At 39.5% G+C, this 20,406-nt stretch overlaps 1 protein-coding gene across 1 annotated transcript in view; it reads left to right on the forward strand.

Moving 5' to 3' along the window:
- The first annotated feature begins 11,425 nt into the window (after nucleotides 1-11,425).
- LOC111269735 (uncharacterized) overlaps nucleotides 11,426-20,406 on the forward strand; it is a 38,213-nt gene continuing 29,232 nt past the window's right edge. Inside the window, exon 1 of the mRNA XM_086972219.1 lies at nucleotides 11,426-11,758. Coding sequence (XP_086828345.1) covers nucleotides 11,426-11,758 — 333 coding nt within the window. The remainder of the gene's footprint in view (nucleotides 11,759-20,406) is intronic.

The raw sequence follows: 20,406 nt of genomic DNA on the forward strand, positions 1-20,406 counted from the left end.
GTATCGCGCAGCTCAGCAACAGCTCAAAAGCGGATCATGTTGCCTGATGTTGGACAAAATGGACTTGCCCATCTCAGCAGGTCGAGCTTAGCTGTTACAACGTTTTTAATTACATCCATATCGCAAATGTATTTCTTGCAACGTTTTGCATCTGTTTCCGCTGAGGGAGAAGGTGGATTCGCTAAACGACGGCGGTTGGGGCAAATGAGATGTATAGAACAACGAAAAGTCTTTTTTGCGTTTTGCACGACACGATAGGTTATCTTAGGGACTCAAGACAGCTGCGCAACCCTCTATTGCCCCTATACAGATGTTTTCAATATAACGTAATAATGACTGTTGATAGCGTGAAGTTACTATTCAAATGCGCGCTTGTATCTGGGGTCGTCTGAAAGGATCAACTTTCAGGGGTAAAATCGATTTAGTACGTAGGCTTAAGGTTAACTGATGCCGCGAGACACCAGCAGAGTGCACTGGAGTAGTGGGGTTAACAACAAAGCTTTACGCAATATGCCATTGCGTTGGGTGGTCAGGCCGTAGTGGCGTTGATTTCTGATTGGGATCAGGTCTGGATTTAGAGGATAACGATCGAGATCGCTAGATTAGATTCCGCTAACCCTCAGGAGTCAGAAAGGGGTGCGGTGGATAAGTGTATTAACCAGTCATCGGCTTTGTCGATGTCCAAGACCGTGGGAATTTAACTACACTCAATATCGAAGCGGCTTGCTTGGTCGTTATATTCAGCTGAGTAGCCATACAGTTAGTCAACGCATTGAAATGGCGCTGTTTATTTTATACCACTTTAGCCTTTATTCCGTGTCCTTATTGTACGATATTGAAATAATAAAAAGAACAGTTTCCGATTATATACCATGACCCCTCTCTTTCTCAAATAGATAACTAAAAATGATGATCATTTTTAGTTATTTATTTGTAACTTGCGTGAATTTCAGTAACGGAGTATAGCTACGTCGTACGGGGACTGAAAATCTGATTTATTATACTCTCGTTGTGATATAGCCTTATGTCACAGTAGCACAGGCAGACATTGCAAGTACCCATTCAAATCGGCCCAGGAAACTGTACGGCGCACTTGAACTATGGTATTCAGTATGTAAGTTGAGAGTTCAGTCACGAGGAATCTAACAAGCTTTGCTCGAAATTATCAAGTTATATTATCTATCTATTGATATATATTTTCGCTCTCTTCAAGCGAATTGCTTTGTTGTCTTATTTTGAGAGAAAAGAGATGTTGTATTTCATCATCTTACCGTTGCATCGACAGCTTGATTGAATCAACGTGTTGATTGTTCTAGTGGCCAAAGGCAGCGTGATCCATAAGCAAACCTCGTAGTACAACTGAGGCGCACCAAGCTTGCCACTCATTCAATTCTTTCTAATATTATTATTTCAATATGGTGCGCTGGTGATGTATGAATGGCGCACCACCAAATCGACTTCCGTAGAGAAGATGATGACTGAATAACATTAAATGAGTATACATTATATCTGCATGCGTACATTTATTATATACATATTACTGTATACTTGCTATCAATGATCAAATGTCAATAGATAAATGCCACCACATTGTGGCTATGGAAAGGCCACAGTTCGTGGTTGATGCGAAAAAGATGCCACGGGGAGAGGATACCATTAACAACCGCGCATTTTTGCGGTTTTCGCTGCTGGTTAGTGCATGTTATTAAAATGACAGCTGAATAGATATCGCCATTAGCACAGCTGATCAAATCGAATAGTCGCTTCGGTGTCAGTAGATACGGATGGCTTATGGCTTTCCATGCGGAACATATAGATAAGTTTCGCTATGCACGAAACAGATAGTAACGTGAGATGCCAACCAAGATATTCTAAGGTACCGTAGCCAACGACGATGACGCATGTCAAATCGATATAGCACGGCGTGCATTAGTCAAAAACGTACAGTCAACCTTTCCAACGTACTATGACTAAACGTGAGATGGTTTTTTCTTATTAGTTACTTCCAACGCAGAAAGATAACTGATTGTGTGCGTCTGTGACTGTCCCGATATCACTCGATTGGGTCGGGCACACGGTACAGTCGACCCGTACTAAGAAAAGAGGGGATATTCAAATGGGATTTTTGTTTTCTGTTGTTAGGCATTAGCAGCCCAATCATGCTAATATACACTATTTAAAAAAGCCTACTATCTGTAGTTTAACTTCTTCTTTGAGTGATACTTATTCTTCGCCTTCGCTACCGAGAGATCATTTTTCTAGAGTGACATTTCAACGGACATATATATATATATATATATATATGTATGCAATAACCGTACAAGCTGACTATCTTCGTCACATATGTATTCCGACACATACATTCCGTTAATTATTTTCCTTGCGAGATGTTTACGAATATATCGGTGTCGATATGCTGCCGTATTACTACAACGTAATAAGCTGCAATTTATATGGGTCGAAGTAAAACCTGTTTTTGTTACAGTCGTTTATCAAGCCAGTTCATTGGCATCGCTCTAAGACTAGTTTCCCCCTAAAACTCACAATTCGTTGCCCATGGCATGCTGATCTCGATGCAACTTTAATGCTGATTTGTTAATAGCATCAAAATAATACATTTAATATCTTACTAAAGTACTTGTTTACTGTACTATTAGATCGTTATGGAGTACGATTAAAACCACGCGCAATTCAAAATCTCGACAACAATTTATGTTTGAAATATCTAAAATTATTGCCATAAACTTATCACAGATGCCTATAAATAACAAATGCAATGAAACCTATCGGTCTGCGAGTGATTTTCAATGCTTACTAAGTCAATAATCGCCAACAGTGACAAAACCTTGTAATAGCATTTGATATATATATATATATATATATATATATATATACATACATCAAGTGCTATATACTAATAGTATCTTTACTGAGCCAGAACTACAATGAAACGAAGTAAGTAGACTTTTCTGCCTAATAAGCCGTCTCTAATTGGACTATATAGAAAGATAGTTTAAACTGTTATAGATACATTGACTAAACAAATATTCAAGAGATCAATGGGAACAGTGAAGAGACTACCTGTTGGTAATTCACTTCGCTTGTTTGTGTTAATATTTTGTCATCGGCGTACTACTCTCGCGGCAACAGTCCTAACCACAATCGCATTAGGGATCCGCTGATACCACACCGATCCGGTTTACCCACCCTGAGCAAGTAATCTGGAGGCGTTCCAATGAAGTCTTACCTCTGATCCCGAGCGTTTCAGTGGGAGGAGAGCTTAAAGTCAGCTAATCGATTGCCGTATGTCAAATGTAGCAGGCAGCTGTAGATATTATTGGATTCGTGTATACATACATACTTTCCAAAAAGTAGACCATGTACATTGTTCGTTTAGTGTTGTTTGTATTTCGATGCCTTCCACCGAATATGCAGTAGTACGAGCTCGATAATATCGGTGCCGATGATTTTGACTTATGAATTCGCTAAATTCCCTTGAACTCTGCCGGATACATCTGCTGTGTCTGGCAGGTTTTGTTGAGTTCGGCGATATGTTTTTCACAAATAGTGATCTCCGTTTTGCCCTCGTTAAATTGTCTATGGGCCAGCATTTTATCACAAAGAAACCTTTAACGTCGTAATTTTTTTGGGCATATTGCGATGTACATAAATGATGGCGAAACAGACCTGAACCTGACGGGGATATTGAATCTCCTTTGAATGATCCCGCGTATTTTGGAAAAACATTTAGCCTGTATCTCACGAATAAGGTTTCACGCAGCAGAACCTTTGTTAGATTCAATGTTGGTCATGCATAATAAATAACAGTTAATGGGGCATGTAGATCCATAACGGTCCAAACGTAACTTTAATTACTTACGCGGGAAAAACTTGCCGCCATTTTTGTCTCTATATGTAAATGTCTCTCATACATTTCGTTTGAGCGAGAAACATGATACATACATATAGCTAGTATAGTAATCTCTCGCATGGTTGGGGTAATAGTATCTGAACGGGGTCACGCAGAATATTTGTCCGTCTTGACCCAGTGAGTGCGACAATCAGAGCCTAGTTCTCTTGATCTGTGGTTACCTCTCATCGACACTTAAATGTTTAACTACCCTTTCAACCTTACTCTCTATCTGAATTACTATGATACGAAATGACAGCTTGGTTTTTGTCTATGTGTCAACAAAAATAAAGTGTTTTAATTACCTGTATTAACAACATTAAATGTTTGCAACGTATGGAGGAAAGAACACCTGAAGCTTGCCTGGCTGTTAATACAGCCAAGAATCGACATTTAGACCTTTTGAGCACAAAAAAAGTTGTAAGGCATCGATTATAACTGGAAATATCTGTTTCCATCAACCATAAAGATGTTTAATTTAAATACGATCTATACCTGTGCACGACAAAACTTCAGTGAACACAGGCGCTTAACCGATATCTATGCCGCATTTTAAATTGATTTTATAGAAAATGCTTACCGGATAACAACTTAATGATACCGCCACATGAGTCTATAACAACTTAATCGTGGCAATCTAAACACTAACCTGACGTCTTTATTTTAGTGTCCGGTTTGGCATTACTTAGCGGCTCAATCGTCTCTTAGACAAAAAAAAACCGTTTTTTATAGCGGTTTAACTAAAAAGGAGCAAAATTATATTACTAGGAGTTAACGTTGTGTTTACTGATAGAAGTGTGTTTAATTCAAGCGAAATAGTACTTTAAAACACCTATGTATATATATATATATATATATATATATATATATATATATATATAGCCATGGCAATATATTTATCTAACTCGTTTACAGTTTCAAATTAGAAGTAATAAGACAACATTTGTCCCAGCTGATGAAAAATACTTATCTGAATTACTATACCCACAGTAATCATTAAACCAATGGACCCCGAAATCTCATATATCCTACTCTTGTTTACGCGAAATCACGCAGTAGTGACAATGTTAATGCCGCATATTGCATATAATTGAATTAATCAATTAAATTGCTGAGAGTACGTTGTCAAATATAATTTTCGTTTCAACATGAGGTACTACCTGATTCCTTTCTGGTTCCTAATGCCAAACGATATCTGTCAAACGACATGTATAGTTTTGTCCGTGGTATTCTTAAATTGAACTACAAATTTCATCGAAAAGGTGGTATAGGGGATTTTTGTAGCCTAAGAGACTTCTGTTTTTCACCTTATAACTCACTATCAGGAGCACTCCTCTAAAGGTGGTTGAAAGTAAACTTGCTAAAGATCCAACTTTTTCCAAGTTATATAAAATGATTTTTGAACGAGGACGATGAAAACCACTGTTATATTTGCAATTTGAAGAGTGGTGGGCGAAGACTACTTGTTCAATTGGAGATTGCCTAATTGGTGCCAAGCTAAAGTTTCATGATATATACGGTTTTTTTTTATATGTTTGTTATACAATGGCGTGTATAGTCCGAGTGCGTAGTTAGTGGCACAATCAACTATAATAAATAATGATCAGCAAAAAAATTAACCATATTGATTGCAACTTTCGCAAGTACGAAATGTTTCGCAATATACTTGAACTGAAAGCGATATAAAATCATAACATATGCGTATTAAACTTGAACACCTGTGCGTCATTGTGAGAAACCAATTTTCGAGTGAGTCTACCGGATACATAAACTTACAGAGTGGCCTACTTGTTCTTTGACAATAGCGAATCCACACGTTACCTAGCATCTTTGACAAACGAAGCAGTTGGCGCAACATTGTACGACAATGTCGTTCAAACCCTTATCTCGATGGGGATTTTTCAAAACTTGACGAAGACCTAGGTTCATTGTATCCTCTTTGTATCTGTGCCCATGTGCAATTAGGGTCTCTGCTCACCAAATAACACATGTGGACGTCTCACGAAACGAAGTATCACCTCAACGTTTGTCCTAAACCGTCTTTTTCTATTCATGCGCTGCATTCAAACCTCGGGCGAGGTCACAAAAACAAAAACGCCAGCGACTTTTTCCGCAGTGCATAACTTAGCGGACGGCCTGCTTTTGCTTAGACCACTATTGCGTCTGTAACTGTGAATAAGGTAACAACAGTATGAAAAAGATTGTTAACTAGAGTTACTGAACTGAGCATTGGAACGGACGAAATGGCGCCAGATTGGGCAACCTGACTGCGTGTTTCAAAATAGCTTCCTTATATCGTCGTTACAAGGCCAGGTACCTGAGCTCACCAAGGTCACTGAGCCATTCCGTCTTGGTGGACAAAGTTGTTGCTCTTAGGAGTTTACTCTAATTTAATGTTCGGTGGATTTATGGCTTTGAACCCTAAACTATTAAGATTTTATTACATGAGCATGGTATCGAAGCGCTAGACATACTTTTATTTTAGAATATAATAATACTCATTTCTCTAAAAAAAAATATTCGCTATAGAAAACACAAAAATATCTTATTATCGAAGTGACTAATCGAATGCCATAAGTTATGGTTGTACGGTGTTTCAGCTTGCGAAAGGGTCTAATGGGTTTTAGAGCGCAATCTTTTTCATCTATACCCTTCAGTGGCGCTTAAGCGGTTCAATAGCGTTAGCTGCTATAAGAGACAATTAGCTAGAGAAAAATATCAATTCAAGTGGATATCGAGTCCCAAAAGCACATTTTGATGTGTTAAAAATATAGGTGAGGGCATGCAGAACGTCAATAGCTCTATAGTTATTTTATTCTCTTCAGATAGTTGCACATTTATTCGTGGGGATACTACGAAAAGCATGACCAATATGCTTGAGTTCAAATAAACTTCAACGTTGGAGATCGTCGTTGTTAAACCAAAGAACTGAGATACACTACACTAAAGGCGTAACGATGCGCACTATTTACAGTACAAGATACCGGACGAGGACACGGGAAGCACACTTATACAAAACGGCTAGTTCGAAAAAGCAATGGGGCGAAGAGCTCAGAGTAGGGTGCCAGGATAGGCACCAATGGATTAAAGGAAATTTCCCGAGGCCGTCTGGCATAATGCGGTCGAACGAAGGTCAGGCCATGCGAAGGCTACGAGAAACAGCAAAGCAGAAGGTGGAACTTCCACAATTGATGAGTCACCAATGCACTGAAAATAAACCTGAGCGACGAAAACTAAAACAACAACAATCGTATGCTTACTCATTTATACAGCGTTATTGAGGTTTCGAAAAACGATCGAAAATTTCCTGAATAAAATCGTAATTTATATTGTTTACTTTTTACTGAGTTATATTTCTAGCTAACTGGATGCTTGAATTATCAAACAGCATGCTGCTTAGTGTTACGCTGTTTCCGCATACAACTTTGAGTGGATTAAATTTTCAGTTCAATTGGTCAGCTTTACTCACAGGAGCCCCCATATTGAATGGGTTCTATCGTGAAGAAATTAAGTAGATATTGCGCCCCAGACTTGGTTATTAAACTTGTCAACTAACTTTACTAATTAAGCGCCTCACAACTAAAAACCTGGGAGGCATGATTGCGGAGTCCAAATGTTGAAGCTTCGGTGTACTCCAGCAGTAACCCTCAAATATGATACAACACATACACATTCTTTTCTCAGTTGATCTTGAATATTTGGAGCTGGATAGGTACAGAAGAACTGCCCATCCAAATGGTTGACTGTAGCAAGACAAGGCGGAACCGTGTGAATCACGCAAAACACAAGAATTGATTCCTTGTTAAGAAGCATTGAAAATAACACCGCAAATCTTATTACATGTTCTTGGCGGTCACTGAAACACAACGGTCAAAAAGCAAACAAGCGCTATTGCAATGAAACCATAAAAAATAAGCGTAACCCTGTGACTCACAAGTAATTATGTGTCTTTTGACAGCCCTGTGAAAGACAAATCTTAAACTTTCCCTGCATTACCTTAAATTTTTTATACAAAGCTCGAATGCCATGCAAATTTGTGCATGACATTAAGCTCGATCTATCTTGACAAATCTAACCAGAAAGTTGTGTAACCCTTAAAGCAGAGACGCTGCACCTATAGGAGCGCAAACTAGCTCGCTTGTGAAAATTCGCACATTGGTCGATATCGACTTTTTAAGAAGAAGAAGAAGAACGTCCTCTGAATGGACTGTAACCGCTAGATTGACATAAGTTTTTCTTGAACGTCATAAAATAACTTAGTAAGGATGAAGTTTCTCCGTGGCTTCACAGAATTTCTTCTGCAGATTGTAATTTTTGTCTTTGCAATTGTGTGGGGTCAACTATACTTAATTCTACGGGATGCACTACGCGGCTTCTCGTCTTTTCGACCTCACATTGTTTTAGCCCCTTGTTAATCTTCGGTTGCCCTACCGCCTGCGATCTGTTAGCGGCGTGTGAGGGCTTCTCTTCTATTGCGTATTACGTCAAGGCTTATTTAATTCTGCTTTGCCATATCGGAGCCAACTACACGATCAGTTCATTCAGTGCTTGCATTCATCGTTGGCAAATTTTTACGGGCAATGGTGGACGAGCCCTGCGGAAGCTCTACAGGCAGGCTCTATATCATCGTACAACCAAGACAAGAACCCTTCTGATGGCTTGTAGATATTTACTGCTAACTTATGTTGCAGTGGTTCACTTCATAGTGTTAGATAATTAATCGCTGCAGAGTCAACTCACATTATATTAAACACACTTTATATTAAAGTGTCACCACTTTCACAACAGCAAGGGATGTTTCCATAACGCTTGTGTATATATAAGTTACACGGGTTATAATCATTGTAACATTACCTTTTATATATAAGGGTTTAGAACTAGAGTCAGCAGCCGGCCTATGTACAAACATTCGATGCTGTACGTCGTTACACCTTCAATAAAAAAGAACTCGTTACATTTAGTACTAATAATATAAAAATATACCACCAATCGTAATCGTGTTTCGGGATCAGTAAATTGTGTATTTCCTACTAAAAGATACAGATATGCAAGGAAATGAGCTCCAAGAAAATAGATTTTTATTCTCACGTTGCCCCGACGGCTTTCGATGAAATGGCTTCCCGTGTGACTTGCTTCAGAAAGAGTTTCAATTAATCTCATTGGGTTCTAATGGAAACGATTTAATACGTACAAACTCAGCTTGAAGGCCAGGTTGATTCCTTATCCTTTACGAGTCTATAGAGTGTAGCCAGCGAATCGTACAGGCCTTGCCCATTTGCACTGCGTATTCTTATGATCGTTCCCTCAGGTTACTAATCTGCCTTCACGAATAGAGCGACGCCTTTGTAGAACGAAAAATACATTTATTTACATTTAAAATGTCCACCTCTGGTTATAAACAGACGTACCGAGCGTAGTTCTAGCTATCATGTGACGCGCTAGTATATAGGTATTTCCTAAGCTTTGCTCGAGACGTATATATATATATACATATGATCTTACTAAGGCGGGGTGTCGATGAGTTAGTTGTGTTTTTCGCCAGTCGCATAATCAGTTGAATTGTGCCAACTCACGCAAATTCGCTCTTCTTTCTGAGTTAAAAGTCAGCCGAAGAATGCGGCATAATGACGCGGCAGATTCAGCTCCGCAGACATTATTTAATTTAAAACTTAGGATACAGATCCGATTTCAATTTGCATTGACTATGCCAGTTATATGACTTACATGACCATATGATGGTAGATGTAGTGCAGGTTTGCTTAGTTTGCCTGGTTCAACCTGCTTATTGGGGGCCAAAGCTTCTTGTACCCCCTAGGTCATATGTATGGGCTTTTATATGCCGTAAGTACCTTAGAAAATCACTAAGATTAAACCGTACTTGGAGAATACAAGCTCACCAGTATAAATGGCCACCTTCGGTCCCCAGCCGAAGATGAGTGATTCCTCCTCGTCATTTGCTTCCTTAAGATCTTACCAACGGTATGTCAGTACATCGCCGACTCGTAAAGTATTACACCCTCAAGGTAATGCGCATCATAATATTCACAATATATTATTCATATAATGGCAGCTCTTGGCATTCATACGTGTCTACGTCTCAAGATTTTTATACAGTTTAGCTGTATAGTGTTAACTTGATTTCTTTTTTTTTGTGGGACTTGAGTCATCCCATCAGTACACAAACGCAATTGTTTTTCACTCTGTTTTATGAAAAACGCCTTGATTAAGTCAGGCCGAAAAACAAAGTCGCCGCATTAATTATAATCTAGCGGAATATTTGGAGTACGCACAAAAAACATAATTTCCATAGAAAAAATTTGATCTTTTTTGTAGTATATAATGATAATGCTAGGTGTTTATTATGTTAACGTCACTATATCTTATGGCCGGTTTCTAAAGAGCAAACAACAATTTGGCATGCCACACATGCGCATACAGCCTTTATCTGTAAACGCACGTAGGCCCGACCAGTATGGTGGCTTAAACGGCAAAAGTTCTCATATAGTCGCCTACTAATGCTGCCAAGCTTTCAAATGGCGGAGGACCAATTTGACTTCCTTGTGCATGGTATGCTAAACATTAGCTGGACATCAAGCTCTGTTTATGTAAGCAAAATTTACATTTGCTAAGTTTTTTTTTTTGGTTTCAATCACTTGCTCTGAATTCGTTAATAGTTTTCCCCAAGATCTAATGATTTCTTATCCATAGTCTGATAGAGAGCGTAATAATCCTAGCATATAATAATAGCTAGCCAACAAAACTGACTACACTTAGGCCTCACAGGACTTCGTGTGGCCATAAGCAAGTGCATTGATTTCGGTCTTTCTCGTCATATATATATTCATGTCCTTCAATTCAGTTGTCATATATACAATCATGAATCTGACAGTCAAGTCTGACTCTGTGAGACAATGACGGAGCTTCTAATAACAGATAAGATTCATTCGGTGCATTTCAGTGAGTTTTGCATATTTTCAAAATAGCACTAAGTCATCGTACCAATAAATTACAAGTATGCTATGAGTATTTTCTATTAACAAATGCTTATGCTCTTTCTATATCTGTTTCAGGTTCTCTCAGAAATACAATTGTGTGAAGAAGCTTGTACATTACCAATGTATTCAGCCTATTTTGCGTGGCGAGCTCTATGTTTGTCGTAACGAAACGCAGATTTTGGATTTCTATCCTGCGATGTATCGAGAGCACTCAGCTCGTTAATCGCTTTTGTACTGACCATGTCTCGCGATGGTTTCAAAGCCGTCGGGAACCCTCCCAATCTTCCAACAGTTTACGAGTTGGAGGACAATCCAGCACAAGCAGATGTATCTCGACGGATTCGTCACCACCTGCGAATTATCGGAAGTCGACAGATCTGCCAGTACCAAAGACACTGCAGGACTCTCTGCAACTATCATCGAAGATGTCTCGTTAACTTTATAAGACAACAGGCTGCTTAATCAATGATTTTTAGTGAAACAATGGATCATTGGCTGGCTAGGTCCTTTACAGGATGAAATGTGTCCGTCGCTGGCGTTGTCACGCGACAATTTGATTGTGAAATCTCGACTAACTGTGCGAATGACACGAATCTTCACAATGGCTTCATCATCGTCACCAAGAGTGGATGTGACGCAATGTGAACTGCTGCTAGATCAGCGAAGACGGACAACGACCCGATGCCGCACTATTGTGACGCCGTACTCCTTTAGTCATTCCGTATTCGTTTGGGTAGCACTATGGGGAGTCGTGTTGAGCACCGCAGGCGTTGTGGGGGCGACAGCGGTCGATCATGACCAGGACAAGAGTGCCAGTCCGGACATCATCACGAAAATAAGAGACGCAGCAATGGTAAGTCGTCTTAAGTTTCCAGTCATTCAGAATTAATCAATTCTAGTCCGCGGCTATTAAAGGCATAGCGCTTTGCGGGTTCAAAGCTGCTACCTACGATTTTGTACTGCTTACATCGCTTCACTGTTTGGTTGGCTTCCAAACTACGAAAAAAAAATTCTGTACCTGATGATCAATTAGAAAACTGCTCTTTAACTGTAAAACGTAGATGACTTTGCAATATTGTCGCATACCTAACTATGCCAGGATAGCAGGGCGATACTAGGTTTTTCTGAGTCAAATTCTGTGAAAACGGAACATATTGGCAAATCTGCAAATCACTTACCCAGCGATGCAGTCCAGCTTTGTTAAGATTCTATAATTATAATCTCAGTTCTTGCCTTTAACTTAAGCATGGGTCAACTAGAATGAATTTAGGCTGGCTTTGGGTCATACGTAAATTTGTATCGCTTTTTAGCTTTAGTGCCATTAGTGGTTCTCAGAACGGACCCACAATGAAATTTTAATCGCGCCTAAAAACAGAGTTTCTCATATTAACTTGAGTCACAAATATGTTTTTTTTGCCTATTACTCATCGCTGACGACTCCGGCATAAGGGAAAGCAAGGACATCCAATCGAAAACAATATCAAATAAAAAAAAATCAGTCCTATTTTAAAGAATGGAAAAAAAAACATTTTATATTTTGATTATGTCTTTTTATTGAGCTTGTATCTAATCGTAACTTGTAACTAAACTGGAATTGTCTCGACACTAGGTTTCGGGAAACGCGCATTTCTTACCAAGGTTATCGTGTAATTAGTTTGGGCTGTGACGTCATGACATGATAGCTTTCACTTTTGCCCAAGCTTATCCCGACTGGAGCCGCTCTGTAAGCAAGCTGAAATTGACAAGCTAGTAATCTGAGGCATTTCGTTATTTCCATTTGGTGGGCTATGCTGAATAAACCATAGTCGGTATGGACTATGGTTTAAGAGCAACTGCAATGAAAAATATATTATCTAATTTCTAATTAGGGAAGAAAATTCAGTTGCTTAAGTCGTTTGCATAATCTGTATTCTCAAAGTAAAAATGTTTTTTGATTGGATTCGGTCGGGAAGTTTAAAACTAATACTGCGAACTTGCCCGTTTGCTTTCGTGCGAAGTCAGGTAGAAAGCCATTCCTACATAAGCCACAACAGATGCTTATATGTTATAAACTTTTTTTAATGGCGATATTGGTGCCAACGTTCGAATTCTACTTAGGTCATGGGGAACAGGTCACTATTCCATTTAAGTCTGTTTGTGACTGAAGTCCGCTTGGCGGTCGTAGTCGACTAGCCTTTACGCCAGTGCCGGATCCAGCATAGACAGTCGAAATCCAGAAAAATTAGACAGCTCCGTTTTCTAAGAACTAGACTACACCAAGCTTTAGATATCTTCGTATTTCATAAACTGGCAGAAACGTAAACGCTATAATTGGCGTGCTTTAAGTGAAAACCACATTATCTCGGCTCACGCGCGTTTCGTATAATGACAATAAAAATATTTAAATAATATGGGTGAGTTTACCTAAATCATGCGCAGTACTACCACTATACTATGATCCTTACTACTTACATGTTAAATAAAACTGACTCATTGTTATACGTAAAGAAAGATTACCGCTGTAGCCAAAAATCAAATTATTTGCAAATAGGGCTGGTTGGCCTTGTTTGCGTCGGCGACTTTTGCTGATCGGCCGAACTTCATAATTTCAGCATAGGCCTGTCTGGAGCTGTTACGAAGTACATGTTGACAAACAGACGCGACGACCTTCAGGTTCAAATGGATCAAAGATTATATCATGGACGGTAACTGTGAACGAAGGTTTTACACTTGAAGAGCTAACGCGATCAGATCTCAAGTGCAGCTGTTTTCGACCATTCTAACGAGTATCTGCGTCTTAATGTGAAACGTACACGTTATACAGATTCAAGTATCATATATTCGTCATGTGTGAACTGACTCTTGACCACGCGATTACGAGTTTAAAAATGTTTGTAAATTTAAGACACAGACTGCCCTGTATGTCGATAATTTAGGTCTAAAAACAGACTTCGCAAACATAAACGTTATTCGTACCTAACGGCACTTCTGCATTCAAGAGGTCCACTACGTGTTACGTCTATTGATAAACGGTAAACGACCATTCGGTGTTAAGGAATAGTCGCTTTGGTTTAGTGAGCGACCCTTTACTGGCGTGTAAGTAAACTTATTTGGAAAAAACCCGCAAAGCTGGTCGTTCACGAACTACTTTATGTGGCGTATTCCATAGACTGCAATGCATCGTTATCCTGACTTAACTGATTTAGGGTTAAAGAGCTAAATGCACGCGACAATCTTGTGTCCACACAATAGACTTCTGTCTGAATAATTATAACGCATATTGGTATTGTAATGACTGAAACGCGGCATTAATTACAGAACGTTTGCATGCTGAAAGGTGGCGCGTAAAAAGGCATTACACACTTATGTTGAACATGACTAAAGGCTAAACTGAGAGCATAGTATATTGAATTAAATTTCCTTAAAAGGTTGCCTTTGCATCGTAAGAGTGGAATTATAGACATTCTCCATCAGTCTCAGAGTTGAAAAAAGTAGACATCGCTTCAGCAAAAAAAAAACTTTCCGAAAGTGACTTCCCGAAAGACAGAAAACTTAAGCTGGGTTAAACTGTAGTAGCTCCTTCGAAGTATTTCGGAAATATAGGATATCACGAAGTGCAGGAGTTGTTTGATTTGTAAAAATGAAGGATCGCTTTCCGAAATTGAAATAAGAACGTTTTTATTAGAAGAAATTATTACTTATAGCATTAGACTCCTACATACAGTGATGTAGCTCTATATATCGACCACAAGCACAGCTAACGACTTTGTACACCGCATGCTGGTACCAATCGAAGAACTAGAAACAATAATAAAATCAGTTGATTTAAAGCTGTCGCGTATCAGCTGGTACACGCTAAGCATACAAGGATTAAGTGCAGCGGAATCCAAGAAAACGATATTTCTTAACTTCTATGTCGATCATGCGTCTGGTACAATTTGACACGAATAACTACCGACGCACCACAGATACTACATGCTTTTTCGATATTGTCCCAAGTAAACACTATTCAATGTCAGACGTTAAGATGCTTCTCAATTCCGTCGGCTTGGACCACTCTGTGGTGAGGACCTGCATATCCGGCCTTATACATGATGAGCAGAATTATCGTCAAAGGCTCGACTATGTAAAAGGAAATTATGCTGCACTAAAATTTAATCTGGACCAAATAAACTGGAAAATATTTTTAAAGACTACTAAGAATGTAAATAGTACGTATGAAAACTTAACCTGACTAGTTAAGAACGTTTCACAAAAGCGGAGAGTAGGGTAATTAACATTTATCTCTGCTACGTTTATGCAGGAAAAGAATATAATCAGCGAAAGATTGCGTGCTTATAAAAAAATAATCAGAGTCACCGGAAGACAACGAGTGATCAGAGAGCATAGTATTGTAAACCCACAAAGCGATTCACAGATGTCTTCGTAAAGGAATAACAGTGCAAAACGCGTAAAATAGGAAGATTAGGCGCTCGGACGTGATCTACGAATGGTCGCAAAAAAGTACAAATACTTCCTGCTTTCTTCGAACCTACATATCCGTCGAACTACAAATGTTTGCCGTTGTCAGCCAATGGGATCCTCCGTTGCTCCATGAAAATTCCTTCTAATTCAGTACTCATGATGTGGGCGTAAACCAAATAGAGATATTCGAGTACCTGAGGGAATTGCAGCTCAAAACAGATAAGACCCCGAACAAACTACTGTCGTATTTATTTAAAAGGCTAGGAATCTAAATGTGCATTCCTCTCTTACGAATTCTCAGACCATTCTGACCACCTATAATGTGCTCGGTGCACAACAGGAGATCAAAAGTTGACCCTATATGTTTCGAGCTTTAAGTTCGGTATCTTTATTTCGCATTCCATCAGACGGCTGGCTCCCAGTACAGGAATTCGAACCTAGACCCATAACGTGTCCCAAAGATCAGCAGACCTATACGTTACCCTTTCAGTTATCACGGGAACTCAGAGGTTGAGCCTATCATCAACCAGCATGACTAACAGTAGTAGACATGGAAAATGTTAGAAAGCATTCTTTGTACAGCCATATACGAAACTTCTAACGAGTAAGGGTTGACATTTCATACTGAGTTCATCTATAGACCGGCACGAATTATCAAGCTGCAGCTAGTGGAAACACAACTCTAATGGGTAGAGTTCATCAACATGCCCCACACTTTCGAAGTAGGATACTTGGACTTCGTAGCAGTGTTCTAACGGTTTACTCATTGCAAACTTTTCAAGATGCTTCCACATATCAGGTTTGTGATCGACTGACAAGCGAACTCAAGGTTTTTTCAGCGACTGTACTGTCCACGGCAGAGTCAACGGGAAATACCCAGATACTGTTAGAACCAGCTCGGGTTGTTCTTAAGGTACCATTCTAGGACCTCTTATGCACACTTTATGTATTGGTTTAATAATGTACATATTAAATTTACTGGTATTTGCGAAATATGCAGATGACGAAAAAATATGCAAGAATCGACTAAGATGATAATAGGTTGCTGTTGGAAAATATTTTCTTTAAAGTTTTTAAAACGGACCAATAAATTCTACGCGGAACTACCAGTTGAGAAATGTTCAGCTCCTACACTTTAGGCATGCAGGTTCCACACTGTCGGGCTTAACCTAGAAACAGGAAAAAACCATCGACGTATTTAGGGATCGGCATGTTAGCTACCTTAAAATACACAAAACATGTTGAAGATATAGTTCTTCTCGCAACACACCGCTCTAGCTGCATCTTAAACTCCGATTGTTAAGCCATTCATGACGGACGCAACGTCCGTATGTTATTCAAGTTTGAAAAAATACTGAAGGCTTAAGTTTCGATGCGATCGAGAGAAATACTAAATCTCAAAATCACATTTTATTAGAACTTATTGCCAAAAAGCGGTGTGATAGCTAGCGATCTCTGCAGAGAGCTGCCGGAGTGTCATATCGGAAATCACCGAACATGTTTTATGCGCATAAGCACTAGTGTAGTAAAGCAATTAAGCATAATATATTATAACAGTTACGATCGTTATGGCAATGAAATAAATGATTTAAGATATATTGGAAAACGCTGTACAATGCGCATGGATAAGCGCGAAGATGATGTATATTACATTCCGCCTCGAGTAATAAATTGTAGTTTTCGAAAACGTAAGTGTCTTGATAGGAAATTAATCATTTAAAGAAGTAAGCAATGTATCCAGTAAGCGACCTGACGTGGAGCAACAGTAATCGAGTACCGAAACGTAAACGCACACGTTCGTAGTCAGTATTATAACCGCATCTGGTTGCCTCTTGCCATGTACATTAACCGACTTTAATTCGCCTACGTTCAAGTCTAATGTGTTTCGTTTCCACAGAACGTCCTCAACAATAATCAGCTCCTTTTCATGGCATTTCTGTTCACTTCAGCCATTCATTCGCATAGAATCGTCTAAAGAGACGGTGGTTTGGTAGCTACGAAACGAATCAAACGTCGCGCAACCACAAACTGCAACTGCGCTACCTTAAAAAATTTTAAATCGAACAGAAGCGTGGGAACGAATGGCTGGAACGGCTGAAAGATGACTGTTAGAACGCAACCACCGTAAACAGTTATATTATTATTGGCAAAAGCAAAAGGTTAATGACGATAGTATTACTATTGAGATGAGGCGATTATGAGATCACTAATCGTGTTGATCTTTCTCGTAACGGCTAGGCCGGCATTGAGTAAAGTGGAAGAGAAGGAACAAGGGAAGAAAAAGAAAAACAAGATAACGCAGCAATGGGGCCCAAGGGGAAGGCCGCGAATCGTGAGCCCGGCCTTGGACATCATAACAGCGTCGCACAGGCTGTTGCTGACCAAAATATGATCGCAGTTTTGTCCAACAGCTATCTGTGTGCCTCTCTAGCGACCTCCGAGAGCGGTATACGGATCGGCATCGTTGTGCTGGCTGTTATGTGACTATTTCTGTTGTAAGAACTTTGGCTGTTTTGCGATTCACAGCGAAGACTTGAAACGCCGACACGGTCGAGTGTCGCTTAAAGCTTCATGCTGTTATGACAATCTGAAAAGTCGTAACATTTGTATGAACTATGAGTGGGCAGTAATTTCGATAAATCCGATAACAAACCCGGGGAAATTGCCGAGAGAGACTAGAAAGCAATGGATTACGACCCCTCCAGAACAGTTGTTATTACTGCTGCACATGATGGTGTTGACAAAATGTTAGCTGTGGGATTTAGACAGAATAGTTAGCGTATTATTAAGATCGTCTAACATATCTTTAATTACTGTATTCAGTTGCAAATACATCGGGCGCTACGGAGCTAGAATCGGTGACGTCTCTGTTTAAAGCTTCCCATAGGGAAGACAACAGTTTACCCTTTAAACGTTTTGCATAACGTAATCAATTTCTGATCTTTTAGTTACGGTCAATAAGACACTCGACGACAAAAAGTCGAATCTTATCGGATAGTTACTTAGGTAATTTTTTGATGTTTCGTTATCGAAATGAATATCGCTAGCAGCCAGGATATCTCTTTACATGGCACCTTAGTTAGTATTTTGCTCGCGTAACTTTCTGTCACGGTGGTTCCGTTGGCAATTATCTATGTTATTGAACCAGTATCTTTAAAGGCCTCAATGTTGTACTCTGAGTTTAATTTTCCTTTGCCGGTGTGATAGCAGGCCACTTCACAGATATGATGAAATAGTACTCAGTATATTTCGCTACTCTTTAAACTTCGGGTCGATTTGTTGTTACGTATTCGTTATCTAGATTGATGCAGTCTAGTAGATTGAGTTTGGCAAATCCTTCCTTTATCAGAACAATCATTTTTTTTAAATTTTAGTTTAGCGATGGAACGTAAATATTTAAGTACGATTTTCATTAAATTCTCATTCTAGTTTAGAAATATCAGCCACATGTTTGAACAGCGTAGCAGAACTGACCGTTCGAAAAACAGTGCCACTGGGACTCGTTAAATTTGATGCACACATTTTGGGTGGCTGTCATCAGGCGATTCTAAAGGCTACAACGAAGGTAAGAGGCGGAGGGTGAGGCAGGGAATAGCAGATCATAACCTAATCAGCGGGACGCCACGAATCTTTAGGCGAACGACCTCAGTGTCAGAGAAGCGGTAATATCGAGCAGCGGCGCCACTGGCGAGACCGCACAGACCGCAACGGTTGATAGGTTATGCTATGTTGGGGATACGCGGTTTCGATGTGACATAGGCTGCGATGAAGCTAAAATACGAGCAGGCCATTGCATACGATTGGCTTTGAGCTCGCCTTTGTTGCTTTGTTGACAATCGCTAAATCGACAATCGTGGGCGCTACGCCAGTGAATCTGCAATACAAAGAACTTCTGGACTCTGCTTCCGAGAATAGTCATCAGACACTGTTGCTAACAAATGAACTGTGAACTGTTTAGAAACTAAATAGGTTTTTGGCGCGTGCTAGGTCTCCCTAGTCCTTTGCGATTCAAAGGATACTGCACCTCATCCATTGAACTTAACGTCTCTTCGCCAGTTGTTGACGCATGTTATTTCCTCTGTAAAAAGAAGGCCTCTATAATAGCGAATTTATAAGTTGTTGCATCTATGCGTATAAGGTCCAACACGCTCGTATGGATGATGTTCTCTGAAATGTTAATATGGAGCATTTATCTCGTCTCGTAACCTATGTAAGAATGGGTCTCTGCTTCCGAATGCCATACAAAACAGCATCTGTCACAGTAAAAGATATCATTAGAGAGTTATACAAGATTAATCATTTCTACTGCGACAATAATTGCATCCCAAAGCGTTCAGTTGGACCGGGCAGAGGCGTCGTTACGCAAGCCTCGTGCAAACTTACCACGGATGAACGGATAAAATTAGCTTCATAGTATTCAACCTCAGACAGAATAAAAAACAAGGACACCAAAGTCATTCCTGTTATTCTCCTTAGTTAGCAAATATTGATTATGTAAAACATACTGAACATTGAGAGCGCATCATGTATGTATCTACGCTTATATTATTCAAACAGATGTTTGTGTCTTCTCGTTTTCAGTGTTCCTCGCTTGTCATTTATTATGTTATAAAACGTTAGGGGATAAAGATCTCGCTTTAGGCTCTATCCCGTATATATTAGGTACGCATGCTTATTGAACGATGGAAATCTGGTCATATCAGGTCATTTTCTCAACGCCATCGTGGAACTTTATCGTTCGCTGTAGATCGATTCATGCAAGATCAGCGATGGTTTGTGCTATCAACAATTATAATAAGAAGGACGATATGAAAGTAACGAACATCTTGACATAGACATCTCATAAAAGGCGCAATAAGTGCTTGCAATCTAATGTTCAATCCTACGAAGATGTACAAAAATGAATATAAATTAGACATTCGACTATAATTTAATACGTGTATATATATCGGTACGTGTTGATTACACCTACGCAGGTCACGATTCCGCTCAGTCGATACGTACGGCATCCAGTCATAAATGAACTTAGTTTTTTAGATACGTTCATACGTAGGCGTA

The sequence above is a fragment of the Varroa jacobsoni genome, unplaced genomic scaffold (assembly GCF_002532875.2).
Source record: "Varroa jacobsoni isolate VJ856 unplaced genomic scaffold, vjacob_1.0 scaffold_1409, whole genome shotgun sequence".
Lineage (NCBI taxonomy): Eukaryota > Metazoa > Arthropoda > Arachnida > Mesostigmata > Varroidae > Varroa > Varroa jacobsoni.